Source organism: Mycteria americana, chromosome 1, assembly GCF_035582795.1.
Source record: "Mycteria americana isolate JAX WOST 10 ecotype Jacksonville Zoo and Gardens chromosome 1, USCA_MyAme_1.0, whole genome shotgun sequence".
Taxonomy (NCBI): Eukaryota; Metazoa; Chordata; class Aves; order Ciconiiformes; family Ciconiidae; genus Mycteria; species Mycteria americana.
This window is the reverse complement of record NC_134365.1, coordinates 28,473,912-28,496,217: the sequence shown is the minus strand read 5'-3', so window position 1 is coordinate 28,496,217 and position 22,306 is coordinate 28,473,912. Positions and strand designations below refer to the sequence as shown.

The following is a 22,306-nucleotide window of genomic DNA, read 5'->3' as shown; positions in this document are numbered from 1 at the left end:
TGCCCGGCCGGGCTCCGCAGGGCGCCCGGGCCAGAGGACGCCCGCGAAGTGGCAGCCGCGGGCAGGGCATGGCAGGGCAGGGCAGGGCGGGCAGCGCTCCCCGCGCCGCTCTCCGCAGCGGCCCCGCGGGAGGCGGCTTGCCCCCCGCCCCTTCCCGCTCCGCGGGCGCGGCAGGGGCGCGCAGCGGAGCCGGCGGCAGCAGCGCCCGCGGCGGCTGGCGGCAGGGCTGTCCGCTAGCGCGGCGGGGAAGTCCCAACTCGGAAACGGTGGCTCCGAGGTGAGGGTTTGTGGTGGGCAGCCCGGCCGCCTTCCGTGGGGCTGAGGTCTCGGGGTGCGCCTGGAGGATTCCCCGAGCTGGGGGTTTGTACTTCACGGTTGTGCAGCGCCCGCAGTCTTCCTTGCACTCACGTTGCGGTTTGGGCTTTTTCTTTTCCATTTTTAAAAAGCAGGTTTTGCTTCAAATAGGAAATAATTCGCACCGTATGATGGCATTCCACCACTGTTTCCATGTCAGCGTTAAACTAGGTGGTCTTTGGCTTTATGAATACCAAATGCACTCCTTAGAAATTGGAAGTTTTGCACATACGTCTTAAAATAGGGATTAATGATCGAGTAACAGTGATGTTTAACAAACTGTGCATGTGTAACCTGTAGGAGGTTATTCAAGCTGCGATGCGTGCTTTTTCCAAAGAACCTATGCCATGTGTGGTAGTTCATTTGCTTTCATCCTACAGGTGCTTTTTGCATTGTCGACCAGCAAAAAGAGCATGGTGTCTTTTTTTTTTATGGTGCCTTTTTTTTTTTTTTTTTTGAGATCTGAGAGGTTTGGATTCATAATCAGGCAAGATAAAGTGTCTCGCATGTTTCTCTAAGAGCTGGTTAAATGTTTACAGATCATACACTGCGAGAGCAAAAAGCTAGCCTTTGGCAGGAGCTGCATGTTGAAAACAAAGTAAGTTAGAGAATGACTGTATCACTTGTTCTTTGTGTGCCTAATCCTTCTTCAGCACTGTATGATTCTTTTCCTGACTGTCTTCTGATACAAACTGAATCATTGGGAAAAAGGAGTATTTTGTAAAACATTCATCTCTCTATTTACAGAAAAGAGAGTCAGCTTCTTTGCCTTTTTGGTGGGGAGGGAATGAATTGTCTTTCTTTAGTATCCTATAGGGCTTTTTTTTTTCTTTTCTTTTCTTGTCTTTTTTTTTTTCCTCCAAAGGATAACCACTGCATAGCAGTTCTGTACTGGTAAACTAAATTGCACATGTTGTGGCTGAAGAGTGGTTTGGGGAGGTGTCGTTTGCTCAGGGGAGATGGCAGTGCAGCCTGCAGATGGACGGGAGCACACTGAGTCAGGGCAAGCCAGACAGAAAGCCAAAACTCAGCAGAGGTTCAATGAGCAGCTCATGAATGCAAAACTGAGTGGCAAATGTTGTCCTCCCAGGACTGTCTTTTCCATCCTGATTTTCCTGCATTTATAGTTTTCTGGTACCTTAGCTGATGACCTGTAACCTCCTCCTGCTGATCCAATGCAAATGAAGGGGCCAGCCCACCTACTCTCATTCTTCTAAGATCTGCAAGTGACTGCTCTGTATTTTTCAACTCGGAGGAGAAATTCCAAGCCTGCTGCCTCCCAAATCTGGCTTCCAGGACTCCAGAGAGTAACTGGCACAGCTGGCTGCAGTGCAAGAGCAGCAGCCTTGCCTTCGCAGCCGCAAAGGGAAACTGATGCCGGCAGCATGCTGCGCTGGGGTAGCCAGAGAGCCTGAGCTGCGGCAGTGGGAGTCCCGGACCTCTAGATGATGTGCTTTGTACCACGATTGCTTTGAGGTGGTGATGTGTCTAGACTTTATTCACTTCAGGCAGAAAGCAAGGAGAGGTTCTGCATCTCCATGTGTCTTTGTGGAATATCTAGTGTAAGGGAAATCCTGCTTAGGCGCTCTCAGCACTACAGAAACACACATCGTTTCTTGAATGAGAAAGCCATAGAGTAGCTGAATAGCGTTCTCTGAAACTACAGGAACATGAAACCCAGAAGGGAGTTACCAGATCATTTTGGTGCAAAAGACAAGGAACGGGTTGCAGTGTGATACTTAAACAAACCTTCCCAAGGTTTTGGGTGGCAACCGCGCCTTCGTGGCTGGTTCCTGTGAAACCCTTGTGTCCAGGCTTCCCACTGCCACCTCCCCGTTGCTGCCTCGCTGGCTGGCCTTCGAGCCAGTGACACAATTTCACGTTTCATTAGGCTGTTACCCTCAGCCGAGCCATCAACCTGTGCGTCTTGTCCGCTGTGGCCACAGCCTGTGATTTTGCCTCCCACGCAAAGTTTGTAGCTGGTAATTAAACCCATGCAGCTCACCACCGATGGTCACGCCACGTGGTCCTGAGCAGCATGCCGTCACCGAGGAGGCAGGACCACGGCTCCACGGAGGACTCCGCAGATGGCACCTCTTTGCCTGTCCCTCCCGGCACAGCCAAGCCAGGAAGGTTTCTGTTGTCCCCTCCTTGTAAAAATGTTGCGTTTTTCTTGGCAATGGTTTTAACAAATCTCTATCTCATACATAGCGACTGATGCGAGCATGTTAGCAGAAGCCATTTTTAAATCAGTTTCCTTACCCAGGGGAAATGTAGTATAGACAGGGCCTTCAGGAAACGAATAATTAGGTGACCTTTTTCCCCCCAGAATATCAGGTCTGTTTTATGTAGAGCTGTTTGAAGTCACACAAATTCTCATTACTCTCCAAATCTCTAACCTTGCCTTGTTTAAGATACCTTTTAGGAAATCAAATCAGCGTTTCAATCTAATTTCCAAAGGCATTCAAACACATGGTATGTGTGCTAACTTGTTTCCTCTAGCATTAACAAATCTAGCAAATTGCCAAGCTATTTGCCTTCAGGAAAACTATGATGTTGTACAAGAAGATAAAGTATCTTTTTCCTCCAATTTTAAACATGAGAAAAATAAAGGAGAGGTAAAGTTATCAGACCAAATTGGTCTAGGATGTAACTCCTTTGAAGGAAAAAGTGTTCCCAAGTAGATTGCCATTTTTTTTAATCTGTTCTGAGACTTTTTAGTCACGCTGTGATCTTTTTCAGTCACTTGATGTGGCTGGATGGTGACCGAGTCCCCTTGGCTCAGGTGGACCTTCCTTGAGTTAGTTGCAATTGAGTACACCAAATATCAGAGTGGAAAACAGAAGTGGAGATACAGAATTTGAGGGGTTTATAACCCTCAAATGTTAAGGGTTTTATAACCCTGGTATTTTAAGGACAGGCTGTGTGCATAACCCAGGTGCAGGGTGCGTGGGGTGCAAACAGGGAGGCGGTGGATGTCCTGAAACCCCTCTCCTCCGCCCCCCGGCACACCAGTCTCCAGGGAAGCAAATGCCTCGCAGCATTTCATTTTTCAAGCAGGTGTCAATAACAGAAGAGTTTCTGTAATGCTGAGGAGTTTAATAAGCTCAAAATACTGAAACAAAATGCTTTTTTTGCACATCCTACAGCTCCATGATAGTCTCTTCTGCTTATCCCAAGAAAATGAACATGCAATTGTCCTTTTGTGTGGGAGGCAGTGGAAGGGATCTCGTTTGAATTCATGATAAATTTGGTTGCAAATGCATGTGAAAGGAAAATTGCCGAATGCTTTCAGAAGATTTTCATTTTGCTCAAGTGTTCACACCATGGCCATCGCCATGGTATTTGATAGCTATCCATTTTGCTGTGTACGTTGCAGCTTCAACCTCTCTTTGAAGGGTCACATTGGCAGATCTTTTTTCCCGTAGTCACAGAGAAATAACAATTTCTGTGTAAGTTGCTTTCCTCTACCGTAGCTCCTTCATTTTGACGTTTATTCAACTAAACACTATCAGAATCTTTTTGACGTGTCCTGGTATCATTTCTGTGAAGGATCAGTGACCTAGCTTGATAAATTTAAAAAATCAGCAATGTAACTAAATATGTGACATTTATTGAAATTCATTCTTTGCCATGGAGCTACTTTCTTTCAAAAATATTGAGAATAGTAAGGGATTGCAGCTGCAATTTGATTAAATCTACAGTTGTTACCATTTGCCTTCTGAAAATTGATTCCCTCCCCTCCCCATCCCCCAGCTTGACGTGCTTATTGATTAAAAACTCTGCGCTGGCCTAAGCCAGCATATATTTGTTAGTGTTTGTGTGCTTCCCATGCAAGTTCGGACAGGCTTTCGACCGTGGAAGCTGACTCTACTCCTAAGCTATTGGAAATGGTAAGGTTCCTTAGCAATTGTTTTAAACTATATGATGACACATCTTTGAACCCCATTGTACGAAGGAAAAATACCTTCTGACTGGAGAGAGATTTCCTGTTTATGTGTGTGTTTGCTGGAATTAAGCCTTCCCCTGTGTGTTGGCCGAGTATTTTTTTTTTTTTTGTAATCCAAAATGGCAACACGGCAAGTCACCTCCAGAGTTTATTTTTTGGACAGGATACAGGTCTTTTATTTTCAAAATAGCATGGCTCTGGAGTTGATGATGAAGCATAGGGGCCTCTCAGTTATGCTTCTACAAGCAGACTCAGTTAATTGAGGCGGCACAGTTATAAAGACAGCTAGATTTAGGCAATAAGAAATTAACTTTTATTTACAATTTTATACAATGTGAGTTGTTCACTTCCCACACAGGAAGTTTTTGGCTTCAGGCAGATGTTCTTTCAGCATAAGGATATGAAATTTGCCAAATGTATAATTTATTTTATAAAATGGCTAGAATCATAGCTTTGGTTGTGACTGAAGAGAGTCCTGGAAAATCTTCTGATTCTCTTTATAGAGCGAAGAGTAGCTCAACAGGCAGCCTCCAGGCGAGAGCCCAACTGCAGGATTGCGTGCGGTACCTGAAGGGCTTTCAGATGTGTAGACGTGGGCAGGCGACCAGAAAATAAAGCATATATAACACTCCTGCATCTTGCTATCTGGGGTGCCTATGTTTGTGACCTTGTAGTGTGCCTCTGCACCCTACGTGCCATAGCTGAACCTCCTTCAGAAGGGAGAGTTGTTGTTACGACACTCAAAAAGGCATTTTGCCTATAACAGTAAAGAGGCTGGACCACCCTGAATTTAGGCAGTAAAGTTATAGTTATTTATTAAAAACAGTGTTAAGGTTTCTGGTTTGCTTCAAATAATGCTCATTTTAAACAACTCTCTGGGACTGGGAGAAACCTGGACTAATGGACTGATTACGCTGAGCGTTTGTTAGGGCTGAGAGCCACATGGCCCTGGTGTGGGATGTCCGTGTCCCAGCCCCAGCTGTGCCGGCTGCTGCCTCTGCCCACATCTGGCAGACATTGCCCTCAGCTCAATTCCAGTCCCTCTATCACCCACCACAACGGCTCGGACCTACAACAGATGTGGGTCTTAAGCACCTTGCCTTTTATACCTCCTTTTGTGCTTGTGCTACTTGCCTGGTAGGAACCATGAGCCAGACTGTGGCCTCACGGTTGTCCCTCGGAGTTTTGCCACTGGCTCTTCATGGACACTGGGTTTTGCTTTGCCTTTGTGTGTGTTTGCACAGTATTTGCAAAATGGATTTCCTCTCCTTCAACTTTAATAGAAGATTGGGGTATCTTTTTCCACATTAAATTTTTCTCATTAATATTTGTACAAATTGATAATTCCTGCAGGAACTATTTATTTTTGTCTAAATTTTGTGGAAATGGAAATCCTTTCCGAGCATGTCTAATGAGCAGATTAAAACAATTACAGCTACAGTTAGAATTCCAAACTTACTTATTTTCCCTTATTTTAGGAGATATTATTTCTTTTGTTTCTTTGTTTATTTTTTAGTTTGTTTGAGCTGGATGCTGAACCTCACCTTTCATTTACATTGTTTTCCCCATATTGGAACTGTTCTAGCTAGCATGGTTTCAAGCTTGGTAGAGGTCTATTGTGCCATGTGAATACCTAGAGACATACACGGTTTTTTACTGTTTTGTCTTTAGCTTTATCATGAATAAGAATACGTCTTGGATTGGTTGGCCCAAACTAAATCACCAACATTTCAGGACCATTAGAGATATTTATTAAGACACTGGGGTTTGCTTTTCCCCACCTCTCACCGACCCCATGGATGATCCTATGAGGATAAAGGTAGCAGGTTTCCAAGTAACCCCAGCCTTTGAGAAAATTCCCAAATCTGTGCATTGTCCCAAATGCATGACTAGAAAAGAACATGTTTTGCTCTGTAAAACTGAAATAACTTCACAAGCTTCATTCTTCTTCAGACATGCTGGGGTAACTGAGGCTTGGATTTCTCTCTATCTTTAATACTGTGATACAGCCAAAATTGTATTAGGATTTCTGTTAAGGGAATTATACATCCTTTTATCTGTTATTACATATCCCCATATCTGTTATGGGTATTATTATATCATTGTCATGTGTCTTCATGACATATGTCTTCTCATCCAAAAATACCAGATTCTATTGGTTAGGTCTGAGAAAGCAGGATAAAGCAGAGAGAGGCAGCTTTACTGAAGACAATGAAAGGTGTTGGTAGTTGAATTCATGTCAAAAGTTGATTAATTCCTCTTTCCTAATGTCATTGAAAATGTTAAATGAATTACTGGAGTTATATTCAGTTTTCCTGTCTACTTCTAGAAAGTGGGTGCTAATTTTAAATGTTATATATTACTGTCCTGCAAAACCTTTGCTTAAACTCTTTAGGTTTATTGCTTTTGCTCTTTGGATTAGAGGCTAATATTTTTGCTGGGGAAAAATGTTTCTTGTTAATACTCGGTATTTGATATCATTCTTACAAATGCCCAAAGCCGCAGTAAAAAAAATACAATCGCAATATTAATAATGCTTTAAAAGGTAGGTAGAATGCAAACAGTATTGGACTCCAGTGAAGCAGTGAGCCAATGTGAAGCTCCCTATGGGATTAAGCACTTCTGCATCAGAGAATATAATCCAACTTTCACCCTGACAAATGTGTTTGCCGTCCATTCAAATCAGTGGAAAATGTTGTGCATGTTTGAGGATGCAATTTAGCTCACAGTAGCTGATTGAAAACTTTATCTTAACTGTTGTTTAACCCTTCGGATGAAGGAAAACTTTGGCATCCACTTTGCTGTTGCCTTCCCATATGTGTTCAAGGATGGAGTGCTGCACGATAATGAGTTTTATCCTTGTTTTTGTTTGCAGCGCTTCCGAATAGTAAATGGGGGTGTTCCCCCAGCCAGGATGTAGGTGCCTTTAGTTAAACTCAGGGTGTCTGGATGCAAGTAAATTCCATCACCTTCAGTGGAAACTATGCAAGTGCTGAGAACAGGTAGAGGACCCACACTTGGACTATGGCTTTATTTGTATGATTTGCTTTGTTTTCCCCATTTCCTAGTATTTAGTGTTTATTAAGTATATTGTAGTCAGAATCTGAAATTCCCAAATGTTTGTTTTTCCTGGTATTGCAAACACTGGCCTTACATATGAATAACCAGAGAATATGGCAACATTTCACTGTGTCCTTTTGCCTTCTCAGAGGATTAAATAGCTCCTTGTCTGGGGATGTCCTTTCCTGTGACATTCTCCAGATCTTGCCAGTTCTCCACCTTGGCTCGTCAATCAGATTTCCACAATGGGAAAATCCTATTGAATCTACCCAACATGGGAACCTTACTGTAAGTTTTTGAGCTATCCTGTGAAATTTAATATCAATTCTGTTCGTGCTTCAGAACTGCAATATATTAAAACTCCATTACATTTTATCTTCCACTAAATCCCATAGAATTCAGTTACTCCTCTTTGTATCAAATTCCATTGGATTTTTGTCCTTATTATCCCGACCTTATGTATACGAAAGAGATGGATTGCAAGGCATGTCCATTTGTGAGAAAGGGATGATTCCCTCCCTCTCCTGGTTATATTCAGAAAGACCTGACCAGCAACAGTTATCTTTTTTCCCGGATAACTATGGCAGGCTACGTGAGAGGAGGAGCTCTGTATGCAGAGCATCCTAACAGAAGGTGGGAGAGATGAGAGCCAGCCAGGAGGTAGGTATAAAGTCAGCACAGAGTACATGAAATCACAGAAATCATTAATGGCCTTCTAATTGCAGAACTGAATCCCATGTTTTTTCTGCAGGGCTAAAAAGGGAAAACACCGTGCATGGTTATTATCAGTCAGGACTGTTTGCCAGTTCTCTGGAGTTTTCTTTCCTTCTGAAAACACATTTACAAAAATAAGCATGTGTTTGTTCTTCTTCAGATGTAAGCTGCCATGATAAAATCAGCTTGGGGAGAGCTCAGAGACATCTTTGCTGCTTCCTGAAAATTGCTGCGTGGTGGTTTTTTTGTTTGTTTTCAAATTGAGAGGTTTTCATAGAACATGCTTTGAAAGAACTCCTTTTATGCAAATAATACCACATTTCTCTTGTAAACTAAACACAGGCTGGGCCAACCTCTGCCTGCAGATAAGCATGCATGGCTTCCAAAGTTCCCCTGACTGCAGCGGGAGGGCTTCCTCCTCATCTGAGGAGAGTGTGCGCCTGAAATCCCTGCAGGGCACAAAAATAAGGTAACAACCTGTGAATTGTTTTCACAGTACAAAAAGCTTTTCAGGAAGCAGCAAGGAGCAATAAAAGGTGGCTAAAGGATAAGAAAATACCCCTTTCCCTTCTGGAAAAGGCAAATCTGAAGGTAGGTCATTTACCGAGACCTCCATTGCATGCTATTAATAGGGGTAAAAGCCCATCAGTCAAATATTTGACTAGGCATGGTTTGTAGGGATTTCAAAGGCATATGAAAAGATAATGCCCGTGTCCATTAGCTAGTTACTTGGAAAGGCAATGTAGGTTACTTCAGTCTTTCTTTAATGATTATCTTCATTAACAATATATAAGATTTTTAAAGATTTACTCTTCTGCACCTATCATCCCTGTTAAGTTATGCCTTCTACATCTCAGTATTTACCCTGTATCATCTATTGCTCATTTTAAAAGAGGTAATATTGAGATTCTGTCATGTCAACAGATCTTCTGCCTTTCAGGCGTTTTAAGCACCCTGTTTTCTAGTCCTTAGTCAGCTCAACTATCACAGGAATCGATGAGAATATTGTTTGCATAAAGACTGTGGAGTGAAGTCTTGGAAAAGGTGGTGGCTTCACAGTAAAGGAATGTAACTTACCCTGACAAACCTTAGGTCTGAAACCAGGCTTTCATGTGAAAAGCCAGATGTGTAAGAATTTAGATCTCTCCCGTGATCACTCCCAACAGCTGTATCTTGTTCAAATTTAAATTGATCAAGTGAGTAATCATTAATCACACGAGTAGTCCATTTTTTTATTTGAACGTGACATACATGGTGTTAATAAGCAATACAATATAATTTGAATATTTTAAGTAGGAGCAGGGATGCAAAAGGAAATGTTCTTGTTAACTGACAGTGACCTTTGCTCAGTGCCTGAAGTCTTGAATTCAGTGCTATCAACTACTTAACAAAACCTCATGCTCAGGAGCAATTGTTGTAATATAAAGTCCTAAATTAAAAACATACATTAACTGACATTTCCAATTTTACCATTGCCATTTTATTTGCCTTTTGGATAAGCAGACCAAGCTTAAAATTATGGGTAAGATCCAGAGAGGCTACTTTGGCATCGAAAATGGGGTTTAGAGTGAGTTCAGGGCATAAGTCCAAGAAAGGGATCCAGAAAGCTAACACTTGCTGGCCACAAAGCTCTTAGGTGCTTAGATTAAGCGGTGCCTGCACTTCGTGCTGACTATGCCCTGGATCTCACCTGAGCTTCAGCTCCGCAGGAGAAGAAATCACGTGGAGCAGTAAGAGGCCCTCGGTCCTGGCCAGGTTACAGCTCCCAGCTAAGCTCGTTTGCAGTCCCCAGACAGGATGGAGCCGGGCACCACAGACAGGTCCTGCTGCTGACAGGCGGCTTCCAGTCCCACACTAAATCCCTGCTCTTCCTCCTGGCCCGCTCGGCTCCGAAGCATGAGGACGGCTTTGCCTACGAGGATTCACATCCACACCTTCCACTCTCTGCATCTTCCCACCAGGACAGGAGGAGGAGAGCGAGGAACGGCCGTCGGAGTGGGATGCTGGATCTCTCACGGCAGAAGGGCCGGAGAGCGCAGGCAGGGGCTGCCTGCACCCAAGGGAGGGCAGCGGGCAGAGAGGGGTAGAGCCAAGCCCTAGTCCCAGATTTAGACCTTTGGCCAACCTGTTCATGCAGGGATGAAGACCATGGTTTTAAACCAACTCCTTTATGGCAGGCACCATCCTACAGCTCAGCCTTGCTGTGCTGTGCCTGTTGTGAACACTGGCACTAAGCCCTTCATATTTTGGAGGTGTTTTGTAAGAATGAGCTATTTTATCCTCATGTTACCCCTATGAGAAAGGTAAATACTCTCTGAAGTTTGGAAACAGCCTCTTTTCTTATCTCACAAACTCCTTGAATCTGGCTCCAGATTTCCAAAGGAGACACTCCAGGATCTGAACAGGTCCAAAACTTGGTACCAGACCCTGTATAAAGAAGAACCCTGAGAGCAGCAGTTGCACATTTAAGCTCCCCAGGTCTCCCAAAATGAGGGGAGGGGAAAGGCTGAGAAAAAGTAAATGAAGCAGCTGAAAAATCTGTTCAGAACAAAACCCCCCAACCTTATTAGCATGAAAAAACTCAGACTGTTCAGCCATCCCTGAACACCTTCTTCAAACTATTGAGCTTTTCAGCATCTTCTGAAGGTCAGCACAATATTTCAGAATAAAAGCTGTGGCTGACAGACCCTCACTGAGGGAGATCTGCCAAAAAACAGGAGCTGAGGCTGCTCCAGATCAGCCACTCTACTGATTGCAGCTGTGACACTGTTGCCTCTGGTGAGAGCCGGGATGTCAGATAGGCTGGTCCCAGGCCATTTCGGGATTTATGAACACCAATACCGTAAAGTCCTTGGAAGCAGATCATGAATCACAGGTTCACAGCAAGGCAGCAGTCATGCCAATGAGCCATCATTAACTCAGTTTCTAAACTGAGTGAAAGTAGGGCATCAGTTAAAGTGCATTGCAATAACATAAACTTGCAGTGACAAAAGCGAGGTCAGCATGAAAAAGAAAAGGTCGTAACCTCCTAACCAAACACAGATGGGAAATGAACACTATCCTTGACATTGCTCCCGTTTGATAATCGAAAAGCTGCTATGAAGCTAAGTAGACCATCAGGTTATTAACTTTGGTACCAGATAAAGGATGTGTTCTGCTAAGCTACGACATAAATATAGACTTCATTACTTTCACTAGGTGGTTTACAAACACAGCCAATTCAGTTTTCTCTGTAGCCGCTCTGAGGGTCTGCACCACATTTTTTCATGGCGCAAAGACCACTGAGTTAGTTTTGCATAGAGGCACTTTGTGTGTGGCAGGGCTAGGCATCTCAGATACAACATTACACGATCATGGTTATACTGCTTGTGGAGCCAGCTTGGGCGTGGAAGGAGTGCAGTCTACTTTCCAGCACTAAATATAATACATGTGGACAAATCACAGTATCAGCCCAACGGGCTGTGCCAGGCCAGACTGGTTCAGCAGCCTCTCAAAAGCTCCTAGATGCCAAGGAGCGGGCTTGGAGGCAACCTAAAGGCCTCCGTGCAGTGCCAACACAGGTCCACAAGCAGAGCTTTTTCCTGGTTTCTCCTGTACCTGGATAAGCTGCCCCCCAGCAGGCTGAGTAAAGGAGAGCTGACAGTCTCATCCCAGCCCCTGGGCGAGCTCTCTGAACCCGGGGGCCCAGCTCACTCTTACAGATGTGCTGATCTCTCTGGGACCCTGTACGAAGTTTGACCGTGACATCTCGGCTTGAGGAGCTGTGTATCAGGCAAGACGTCAGCACCCTATTGGAAATCCTTGACCCTAGGTTTTGTCGCTAATTTGCCTCGTGGCTCTCGGAGACACATTGACTGAGAAGGGTGAAGTCATGGCACCCAGCGGCATGCTTTATGTGTGCTCGCGGAGCAGAAGAGCCGCTGCCTGACACCGTCCTGCCAGCTCTTTCAGAGAAAAGAACAGAGCCAGCACAATTCCTTTTGCTTCGTATCCTAGGTATTTGTACCACACCTTGGAGGAATTCAGGGACTTGTTGGGTTTTAGTTGCTGTTATTATTATACTTATTATATTTACTATGACGTCAAAAGGAAACAGTAATTTTGTGTGCATGTAGATCCTTTGGTACAGTTTTCATATAATATACTTTATCATCACTATCTATTGATATACAGAACTTTTTTTTTTTGTTAGAGAGATTAATGTTTGGCTATGAAGTGTTATTGTCTCAGGGACTCCTAAGAACCATTAGCACCAAATGACAATTAAACTGCAGGAAATGCCCTGCATCAAGATCATTCATAATTGCTGTTAGAACATTTAGATCAAATCTGTATGCTGTCTTGGTTACTCATGGCTATCTGCCTTTTAATCTTTTCCATTTTATGACCCATACCATTCCTTTAATTATCACAGTATGGAAGGCTGTTAGCTTTACAAGACAGGAAAGGCTTCCAAAATCTGCTCTGCATTTCAATACAAGAATTCAGGTAGGTAGATGTTACAACCATAAAGTAGAAAATCTAAGTGCGTGCTGAGAGTAGTTAAGGGAATCGAGCTAAAACTGTGCTTGCAGCCAGGTTTGCCAACTTGGCTCTTTAAGAAAGGAGGAGCTACATTCCAAGGAAATTACACTGTCCCCGTGCTGTACAGACAACCACAGACTCATGCAAAAAGTTGATCAGCAGGATCGACTCAGAAATACAAGAAAACTGCTTTCTGCTAATGTAAGGTGAATACACACCAAAAAGGACTTGCGTCTTTACCTGACTTTGTGTGACTTCCTTTATCACCATTTATCTCAGCTGGCTAGAGTCAATAAAGGTCTTCGCTTTGCCTATGCAGTGAAAATGCATTAAGAGATGAATTAGTCTGTCCAAACACGTGAAAAATTGGGAGTGAAACCCAAATACCTCCATATTCACTCACCTGAAACAGAAGACAAACCTTACCGTGTGTTATCGGTCATGACCTGTACAATAACAAGCATAACATGTTATTCAGCCCCACACACAGCTCCTTTTTTACTTGGACTGAACACTTGGGCTGAATAAGATGTTCGCATGTCAGTTGTCAGGCTGAATTATTTGCTGTAGATACCAAGCTTAAGTCTGTGCTAGAACTGGATTTATTTTACTGCCAGTGTAGTGGTAAAGGGCCACAGTAGCATCACAGGTATTTTCTTACTGAAGCTCCACAATTGCTGACTTGCATTTCAGATGAATGGAGTGGATCAATAGTGTTGTGTTGTTCAAAGTTTACTTTCTATTTTCCTGCTATTGCCAAGCAATACAATAATTTTTTTAAAATCCTCCAATCCTTATGCATCCAGATATGGAAAGCTGTCCTCCTGTATTTAAAGATCAAAATCCATCTGGAAATATAAGCATAAACAAACAACGAAAGACCTGCCTTATTGTGGGTATTTCCTCCCTGTTTTTCAATTATTCTTTGTATATTTTGAACTTCTTTTCTAGTTCCTGTTCTTTGTGGAATTGATTCCTCAGCCCTTAGAATAAGTACCACTTCCTCACATGACAAATTTCCCTGAATCCCAACAAATGCTGTATACCACCTTTTAAATTAGTCTTTTTGAGCAATTTATAGCTCTTGATCTGCTCCACTCGTTCATAATATATCAGTGAGCGTTTGCTGCAGTTTGTTACGAAAGAACCTGTAGTGCCATTGTAGCCCATCACAACAAAAAATGATTAAATAAATCCAGTTGTGCGGCAGACCCAAGATGTGAGTTGGCTTTAGGATGTTAAGATCTGAAGCAAGTTTCAAATAAAACATTCTACACTTCATTGCACTGCAGGACCCCTACCAAAAAAAAATGCTAAATGAGTATAAGAATAACATTTGCTCCACTGCAAAGGATAGATTAGTGTTCTTGTGTTCTAATGCCTGTTAAAAATAAACCTGGCAGACAATGAAAATGCTTCTATTGATAGCTGCTGTGAATTACAATGGTATATTGGACCCAGTAATGGACCATGTATATTAAAGAGCATATTTTATGCAGGGAGAATTTAGATTCTTTTTTTGTATTTGAATATGGTAAGAAAAGGCTTACAGATCAGTTGAACATGCTAATGAAAGCAGTTTCTTCTGACACACACGACTGCACTGGATATGTAGAGGATTTAGTTAATGGTAGATCCTCCAGCAATTGCCTAGGCTGTGCCCTGCCCACCAGTTCTTCACCCTCAGCCATCTGCGTGCACACACGCCTCTTGGGAGTACCACAGAAACCTCCCAGCTCTGTTATGAATGAATTTATGACCTAAATCACCACTACTAAGTCTTGTGACTCTATGCACTGGGAAAATGCATCACGATAGTGTACTTACCATGCTGCAGGAAAGTTATGTTCCCATCCTAGTCAGGATGAGTAACCTAAACTAGAGTTACAATAGTGCTGAAGACAAGGGAACATGGATTTTAACTCAGATTAGCTGTTTGAATTCAACTCAGGGATCATTTGTATGTTTGTTGCTGACTTACTCTCTCAAATTTCCTTGTTCTCTCTGTTATTTTAACTCAAGGTAGCTATTTCAGGTTAGCAATTCTGCCTTAAGAACATTTTTGATCTGTGGCCATAGAAAATAGGTTAACCTCAATATGTGTTTTACGTGTAACCGATCTTGTCTACAGGTGCAATCGGTTAATTGAAAACTCTGATGAAGACACGTCCGCTGTGAGCTTAGTCTGTTGAAGCTGATGGCAGTGCTGTGACAGATTTGCAACAGCAGATTAAAGTTGGATGGATGAAGCTGTTATCATCTCCCTCTCTTAGTCGCCCTGTCCTGTTAAATGATGCTGCTGTCTCCATGGCAGGGCATCTGATCCACAGGGAATCAGGTCCTGAACTGGCATGGATTTTGGTCCAGGGTAGTAAAACAAACTGAACTCTCAGGAGCAGTAATCACTATGGTTAGCCTATATAAATTTGCCACCACGGGTCTGTCAGAGCCTATCGTAACAAGATGTACTATCCCACTGGAAAAAATATAAAACTATACTATCAAATATTTCCTTAAAGAAGGGAAAAGGCTACCATTTGCTGACAACAGAATTTGTGAAATATGAATTAACATGGCTCTGCTGTTACCTAACCTGAAATGACCTGTCTGAGGATTAAACGTGTTCTTGTACAAACACGCTCTATGTGGGATATGCAGGACCCTGTCATTTCCTTTTCTGTAATAAAGCAGGGAAAAATGAGATGCACCGACCAACCTACAAAACGCTTGCTTTCGTGTCAGTGTGTTGTCTTAGCTTGTGCGGATCCATGGAGTGCTTTGTAATCAGAGTTAAATGGGACCCAAGTTGTTGAAATGAGGGCTCCGAAAACAAGCATGACTGTGTTTTCTGGCTTCCTTGCATATGACAGCTTGAACATTATTCCACAATAAGGCCAGGCCTGACTTGTCAGTACAGTGGCAAACAGTGTGAAGAAGAGACACGATGTTCAGTGTTTACAAATTATCACCCAGGCCATAATTAGGGAGAATGAAACTTGTAGGAAAAAGATTGCCACTGGGAAGCCGTTAATGGTACACAAACACTCAAGACCAAGCCTGGTGGGAAGCATCAGCCATAGCACTTGAGGTTGCCAGGCACACTAATATGACACATCATTACTAGCCACTTGCAACGGTTGACCAAAATCCATTTTCTCATCAGTTATACCAGCTAGTGTCTGCTGAGGGATGGAAAAATGAGCACATCATGACACCGGCTTTGAAAATATCTCTTACAAAAGAAATAATCCATCCATAGCTATTGCTTGCTGATAGTTATCACAGGCCAAAGCTTACAAGTCTTCTGTAGACACATGAAAGACACACTGACACACAAGTCAGGGGAAGGTCACAAAAGAATGAACAGCATCCATCATTCAAACCAAGTAGAGAAACAAAGGGATTACTTGTTTTCCTTTTGTAACTGATAGGCAGCAACTAGTTCTTTGACCTGTATTCAAAAAATATATCTATAGCCTAAGTATTTTGGTTCTAATTCAGCAAAACTCTTCAAGTGCTTAAGTTCAACTAAAATTACATTTGAGTATGTGCTAAGGAGAACTGGGACTATTGGACCTTTGAAGAGGCGTGGGACTGAATTTTTAATTCTCCAAAATTTTCCTGCTTCTTCAGGATGTATACAAGTGAAGTGGGTTTGCAAAGACCTGGTCTGGAGGTTACAAAAAAGCAACTCTGTGCTGCAGGCTGCAGCAGTGGAATAGAGAAAGACCCTTGGTCAAATACAGAAAAGAGGCACCAAACATCACCGGAGTCTCACTGAGGAACAGTGGGGTGCATGTGATGTCAGGACTGTGAAAAAACAAAATGCCAAAAAAAAGGAGTTGCACACTGTACTCTTCACATAACTCCTATGTCCTCCCTAAGCTATAAATGTCTCACGGTAGAGCACGTGAATTCTGATTTCAAGCACCTTGAGGAAAGATACACAGTGTGCTGGAGACATGCATTGTGGGAAACCATCTTCCCTAGAGCTGCCCATAAATCTGAGCCTGAGCTTCCCATAGGTGGGAATCAGCAGATTTCTGTCTGGGAGGATGCTAGAAACACCTCAAAAGCATACAAAGGAAGACACAATGATGGAGCTCAGATATGAGAGCAAAGGTGACTTGGTTTTCATTTATTGCTCATATTTTCCTTCCTGTAGTGGTGAAATACAGTACCTATTATTCCTGGCATCCTTTGCATTACACTGCATCCCACCCTTGCTCTTGCTGTTAAGCTCTTTGTTTTGGATCTCATTTGCTAAAGGAGTCTAAGGAGGAGTTTTCTGTCTCCGGAGCACAGATTCAAACCAGCGCCTTTTCACCAACTGCGTGTAGGCAGAGTAGCCTATCCGAGGATACTGGCCTCACATCCCAAGATGTGGTTTGAGGGAAAGAGTAAGTCAGACAGTATTTATGGCTCTGAATCCCTCTGCAGTGCACACTGGTATTTACTGTTGAACAGCTAGGGATCCTCTTTTTCAGACGCTGGAAGAATGGGGAGGACTGTAAACTGAAGACTAGGGGCATACTGGGTGGGAAATCTATTTGGGAACATATTAAAACAAGAACATAGCACAGAATATACTGCAACGAAGTAGGTGCCTGTCAAGTAACCTTGCATCTTTTTTCCTGTATTGGTGGTCACTCAGCCTCATCCTCATCCTCATCTAACTATTGTCCTACCTGTTGTTTTCTCTCTCCACTGCAGTGCCACCTCTGTTACGTGGGTTTAAACTCGTTGCAGCAAACAATCTACCTGCCTCTGCATTGTGTCAGAAATAGAGCATTTTTGGAATTTTCTGCTTAATCTACTATTTGTCAGAACATGTTGACTCGTCAGAAGTGAATCTGCAGGAATGTATCAGTTCTAGCAGTTTCTTGGGTGGGAGCGCTGGCTGAAAGGAGGCAGACAGTCAGACCAGGCTCCCACTCCTCCCATTGCGGGGACCTTCGCTCAGTGCTGGCGAGGCAGGGACGTGAACACGGTTGTTCTTGGATCGGGTGCGACTGCTGGGTGTTTCACACAAACTTTGAAAGCTCTTGGTGTCATCCCAGCACGGAGCAGGAAAAATTCTGTCATAGCAAGAAGTTTCAGAGGATGAGAAAACCGTTTCCTGCCCTGTACAATATAGAAGTCAGCACTCTGTGTACTGGGGCTATTTTCTAGTTATAGCAATATCCCTGCTCTTTTTTCTTTTCTTTTTCTTTTCAACTTAAATCCCTGCTTGATTTGTTTCCAGGATTCTGTTATCACTAATTAATATCAGAAAATGTTGTTGATTTGAAGGAAGATCTTCATTTCTCAATACCAGAAGTGTGACTTGTTCTTACCAGCTAATACTTGCAAATAGCCTGTGTTTCTGATTTTTATCCGCAGCTCTCGATCATGATTCTTATCAGATAACAGGGAGGAAGAGCAATTCTTTGTTTCCAAAACCTATTGTTTTGTGTAATTAATGAGGTAAGCCACAGAAGGAGTTCAGTGGATGCTGAAATAAAATGTCACAAGGAATGCAGGAGAATTATCGATGGATTGTTTTGACCAATCTAGTAAAAACACTAAATTTATACACAGCTGAAACAGTTCTGGTCTATAGTCATCCTTCCATTTTGCTTAAAGTCTTAATGAAATAAAAAGTCAATACAGAGTCCTGGTTCCGATTATTAGTTTGCAATTTTCAAGGTTGCCTATTTAAAATCCTTTCAGAAATGCCATAGGCATTTCTCCATTAGCAGCAATCGCTTAACTATAGCCAAACTATAAGTATTTTCCCAAAGTATGTGATCATATTGCTGTTAGAATGCATAATTGTTTTCTCCATGAAGAAGCTAAATTTGGCTTAACAACTGTGTCATGGCATTAACAGAAAATGTCTGGTGTGACAGGGCGTAGCGTGGACACTGCACCGAAACGCTCATAACCACAGTTCATTTAATTGATCTTCCGAGGGGGTGAAATATCACACTAGTCATCTGCCTTTGGTTTTTCAAGCCACATCAAACAATTGTGTGGAGAAGTAAAAAAAGAGAAGTGCTAGGTTTTTTGATTTCATCAGTTAATGGCTGTAGGTCACTTGATACCCCTTTGTTTACAACACAGTGATATGCCTGTATTTTGCAAAGGTTCACCAGAGTGACTTACTGCTGTGGTACAGGGCCTAAAATAAAACTTGCACATGCCAGGCACCACATGATGCATAAAATATTCTAACAATATATTACAAAACCTTGTCAACACTAGGGAAAATGACTCTTCCAAGAAGTAGAGCTGGCTGAAAAAAACATGCTTTTTTTCAAACCGGGCCCTTATGAAAGACAGTGATTTGGGGAGCTGGAGGGGGAGAGAGAGGGGTCCTTTGGGGTCACCAGGGGTCTGGTGGAGAAAAGTCTCTTCCATGGTTAATCAAAAATGTCAACAGAATAAAAGAGAAGCCCACTTCCAGCTCAAATCTTCACATTATTTCATGTCTTTCCTAGTTCTCATTTTTGAGCAGCTGCACTAAGAACCAGCTCAGCCCCTTGAGGAACTTGCCAAATATCTTATATCCACACACTGAAGCGCTACAACTGCTTTGTGTGCAGTTGTGTCCTGAGTATCCTGAGCAGATTTGCTTTCAGCTACCGGTGCACCATCTTCTTCTAAACCGTATCAGTCAGCTGGTTTAATGCCAATGTGGAAGTAGTCACCTCTCTTCTGCTGCTGTACAACACACCGAGGGGTCTTGCAAAATTTGTTGTAAGAAAATCCTTCTGTGAATTGTTCTGAAAGCAGTGAAATGGGTACCCACGAAGAACAGTAATCGTAGCAGTTTCTAGCACAAGACTATTAATGACACTAAGCAAGATTACGACACTTCTTAAACTGAAATAGTTCAGCTAATACATGCAGCCTAGAAACGGGTTTCTGTTGACTGATAAACTGATGTTTTAGTACATGAAATATAACCACTCTTTCCTTTAAATATATTTTGACAGATTAAATCCCTGACAATGAAGCCTTTTACTGCATATCCTTCTGGGTTTATCGTATTCCTGTTTGCCTTGCTGCAGCGGAGCCATGGACAATGCAAAGAAGCAGCTAAAAAATCAGAGATGAATTTGGATGTAAAATATGATCTTCCTAACTTCATTGCAGAAACACCGATTCAGAATGTAGTTTTATACAAGCATCATGTTTATATTGGAGCGGTCAACAAGATTTATGTACTAAATGAGACTCTCCAGAACATTTCTGTGTACAAGACTGGGCCCATTTTGGAGAACCCCGACTGCGCGCCATGCAAAGACTGCAAAGATAAAGCCAATTTATCTAACAGCGTATGGAAGGATAATGTCAACATGGCACTGCTCTTAGAAACTTATTATGATGATCAGCTCATCAGCTGTGGTAGTGTGTCCGGAGGCGTCTGCCACCGTCACATCATTCACCCTGACAACCCTGCTGACATCGAAAGCGAGGTGCACTGTATGTATTCACCCCGGGTGGACGGAGAAGCCGATAATTGTCCTGACTGTGTTGTAAGCACTTTAGGAACCAAAGTTTTGGTGACCGAAAAGGACAGGTTTGTCAACTTCTTTGTTGGAAATACTGTGACATCTACATTTCAGCCTCCTCATGTGCTGCATTCAATATCGGTCAGAAGGTTAAAAGAAACACAGGATGGTTTTGAATTTCTCACAGATCAGTCTTATATAGATATTCTCCCTCAGTTCCGTGACTCATATCCCATTAGGTATGTCCATGCCTTTGAAAATGATCACTTTGTCTATTTTCTGACTGTCCAGAGAGAATCTCTCGACTCCCAGGCTTTTCACACTAGAATTATCCGCTTCTGCACTTTAGACTCAGAGATGCGTTCTTACATGGAAATGCCTCTTGAGTGTATTTTTACCGAAAAGCGGAGGAAGAGGTCCATCCGAAAGGAGGTATTCAACATTTTGCAAGCTGCCTACGTAAGCAAGCCAGGTGCAGCTCTAGCCCACGAAATGGGCCTTGGGTTGAATGATGATATTCTCTACGGCGTTTTTGCACAGAGCAAACCAGACTCTTCTGAACCAACCAACAGATCTGCTGTCTGCGCCGTCTCCGTGCGAACCATCAACGAGTTCTTCAACAAGATTGTCGACAAGCAGAACATGAAATGTCTCCAGCACTTTTACGGGAAAGAGAGCAAATACTGCTTGAACAGGGTAAGACAATTAATTTGTTACATTTTGGGACTCTCCTTCTCTGTCTGCCTATTCCATTGCCAGGTAGCCGTCCCCTCAGTTTCAGTTACAAAATGTAAGTCCCTGTTCATTTCAGATTACTTAGCATTGCTGATGATTCATCTCTGTAAGGATTAGTTCCTGTAAATTGAGTATTAAAATCACTGAGGTCCTTATGGTGCTAAAAAAGTATTAGTAGAACTGGGGAAAAAATACTTTTTTTTTTAAATTTGTAAGTACTTGTTTTTCTTGAGAAACTGTGAGGCAGATAAATGGAAAATTTAGGCAGTTATTTCTTTTAATATCTCAAAAGAGTGTTCATTAACATTAGTATCCATGTGCACTGAGGAGTCCCTGAAAATATCACTCATATTTTAAACTATGTTAATGCTGAATCACTGCCCTCCTTAGAAAAAAATGAAAGGGCTGGTTTGGAACATGCCATGAAGAGCCAGATTGTAATACAGTTACTCATGCTTGATACATAAACGGTCCCACTGAAATCAGTTTTCTTAATGAAAGAAGCGTCTATGAAAAGGGTATCTGAATGAGGATGCCGGTAGTCTCGGATGGGAGGGTTGCCTCTCTGTACACCATGTGTTCAGGTGGTTGCTGCTTTCCAACCATCTGAAATATTGTATGTGAGGGAAGCACAGAGGTTATTTCTTCCCTTCCAGCCAGTGTCTGTGCTGGTGTCAGGTCTTGTAAAGGAAATACGGAATCTGGGAATTGAGTACTTTTAACATTTATTTTGAAACATGAAACATTAGAGCTTTCAGTTGTACCTGCTTATGCAGCAGGCCCTTAAATGTCCTCTCTGGGGAGCTTTCTTTTCTCAAATACGAGAAAATTGGAGCTCAGAGGTGGCACACTGTCCTCTACCAGAGGGCAGGGCCAGAGCTGTTATGATGGGGCTCTGCGCAGCCTCGCGAGCCAGGATGAGGCCTGCGTCAGGATGGACCAACAGCTCAACCTGCATTTGGGGCTGGATGGGATCCATCATGCCCCGTTGCTGCGATGGCTCCTGGTGAGAGTGGGAACCACAGGCCTTCAGCACCCCTATACCACCAGAGTCTTCCTCAGCACGGCTGCCCAGCACAGGAACTGGATGACCTTTGGAGGTCCCTTCCAACCCAGACCATTCTATGATTCTATGATTCTATGGTTCTATGACATCAGGCCAGGGCGGTGGCACATGCCCCATTGGAGCTGGGAGCCTCTTGCATGAAAGGGACAGGCTGCTCTTCACTGCCAGGGGTGAGATGGGGTGGTCTGGGGAGAAGCATCCATTACAGAGCTGCTGTGGCTTCTCCCCAGCAGTGGGAAGTGCTCAGAGGTGGGGTCCGACCCAGTCTGAGCATCATTGCGACAGCCTCAGCATTCGGGGGACGACTGCTTGTCGCAGGCTCCAGGTGTTCAGCACAGATGTAGGTATTGCTGGTGGATGCCGATACAGCAATCACAACAGATGTAGCATTTTATTCCCTTTTTT

At 43.0% G+C, this 22,306-nt stretch overlaps 1 protein-coding gene across 5 annotated transcripts in view; it reads left to right on the top strand.

Moving 5' to 3' along the window:
* Positions 1-911: 911 nt before the first annotated feature.
* MET (MET proto-oncogene, receptor tyrosine kinase) overlaps positions 912-22,306 on the top strand; it is a 90,247-nt gene continuing 68,852 nt past the window's right edge. For 2 of the 5 annotated variants that reach the window (XM_075493591.1, XM_075493582.1), the window contains exons 1-2: positions 913-952; positions 19,582-20,796. In XM_075493591.1, the coding sequence (XP_075349706.1) occupies positions 19,597-20,796 (1,200 nt within the window). In that variant the 5' untranslated portion in view covers positions 913-952; positions 19,582-19,596. Of the gene's footprint in view, positions 953-19,581; positions 20,797-22,306 lie in introns of all 5 variants that reach the window. The other 3 variants (XM_075493611.1, XM_075493621.1, XM_075493600.1) reach the window with 3 other exon arrangements.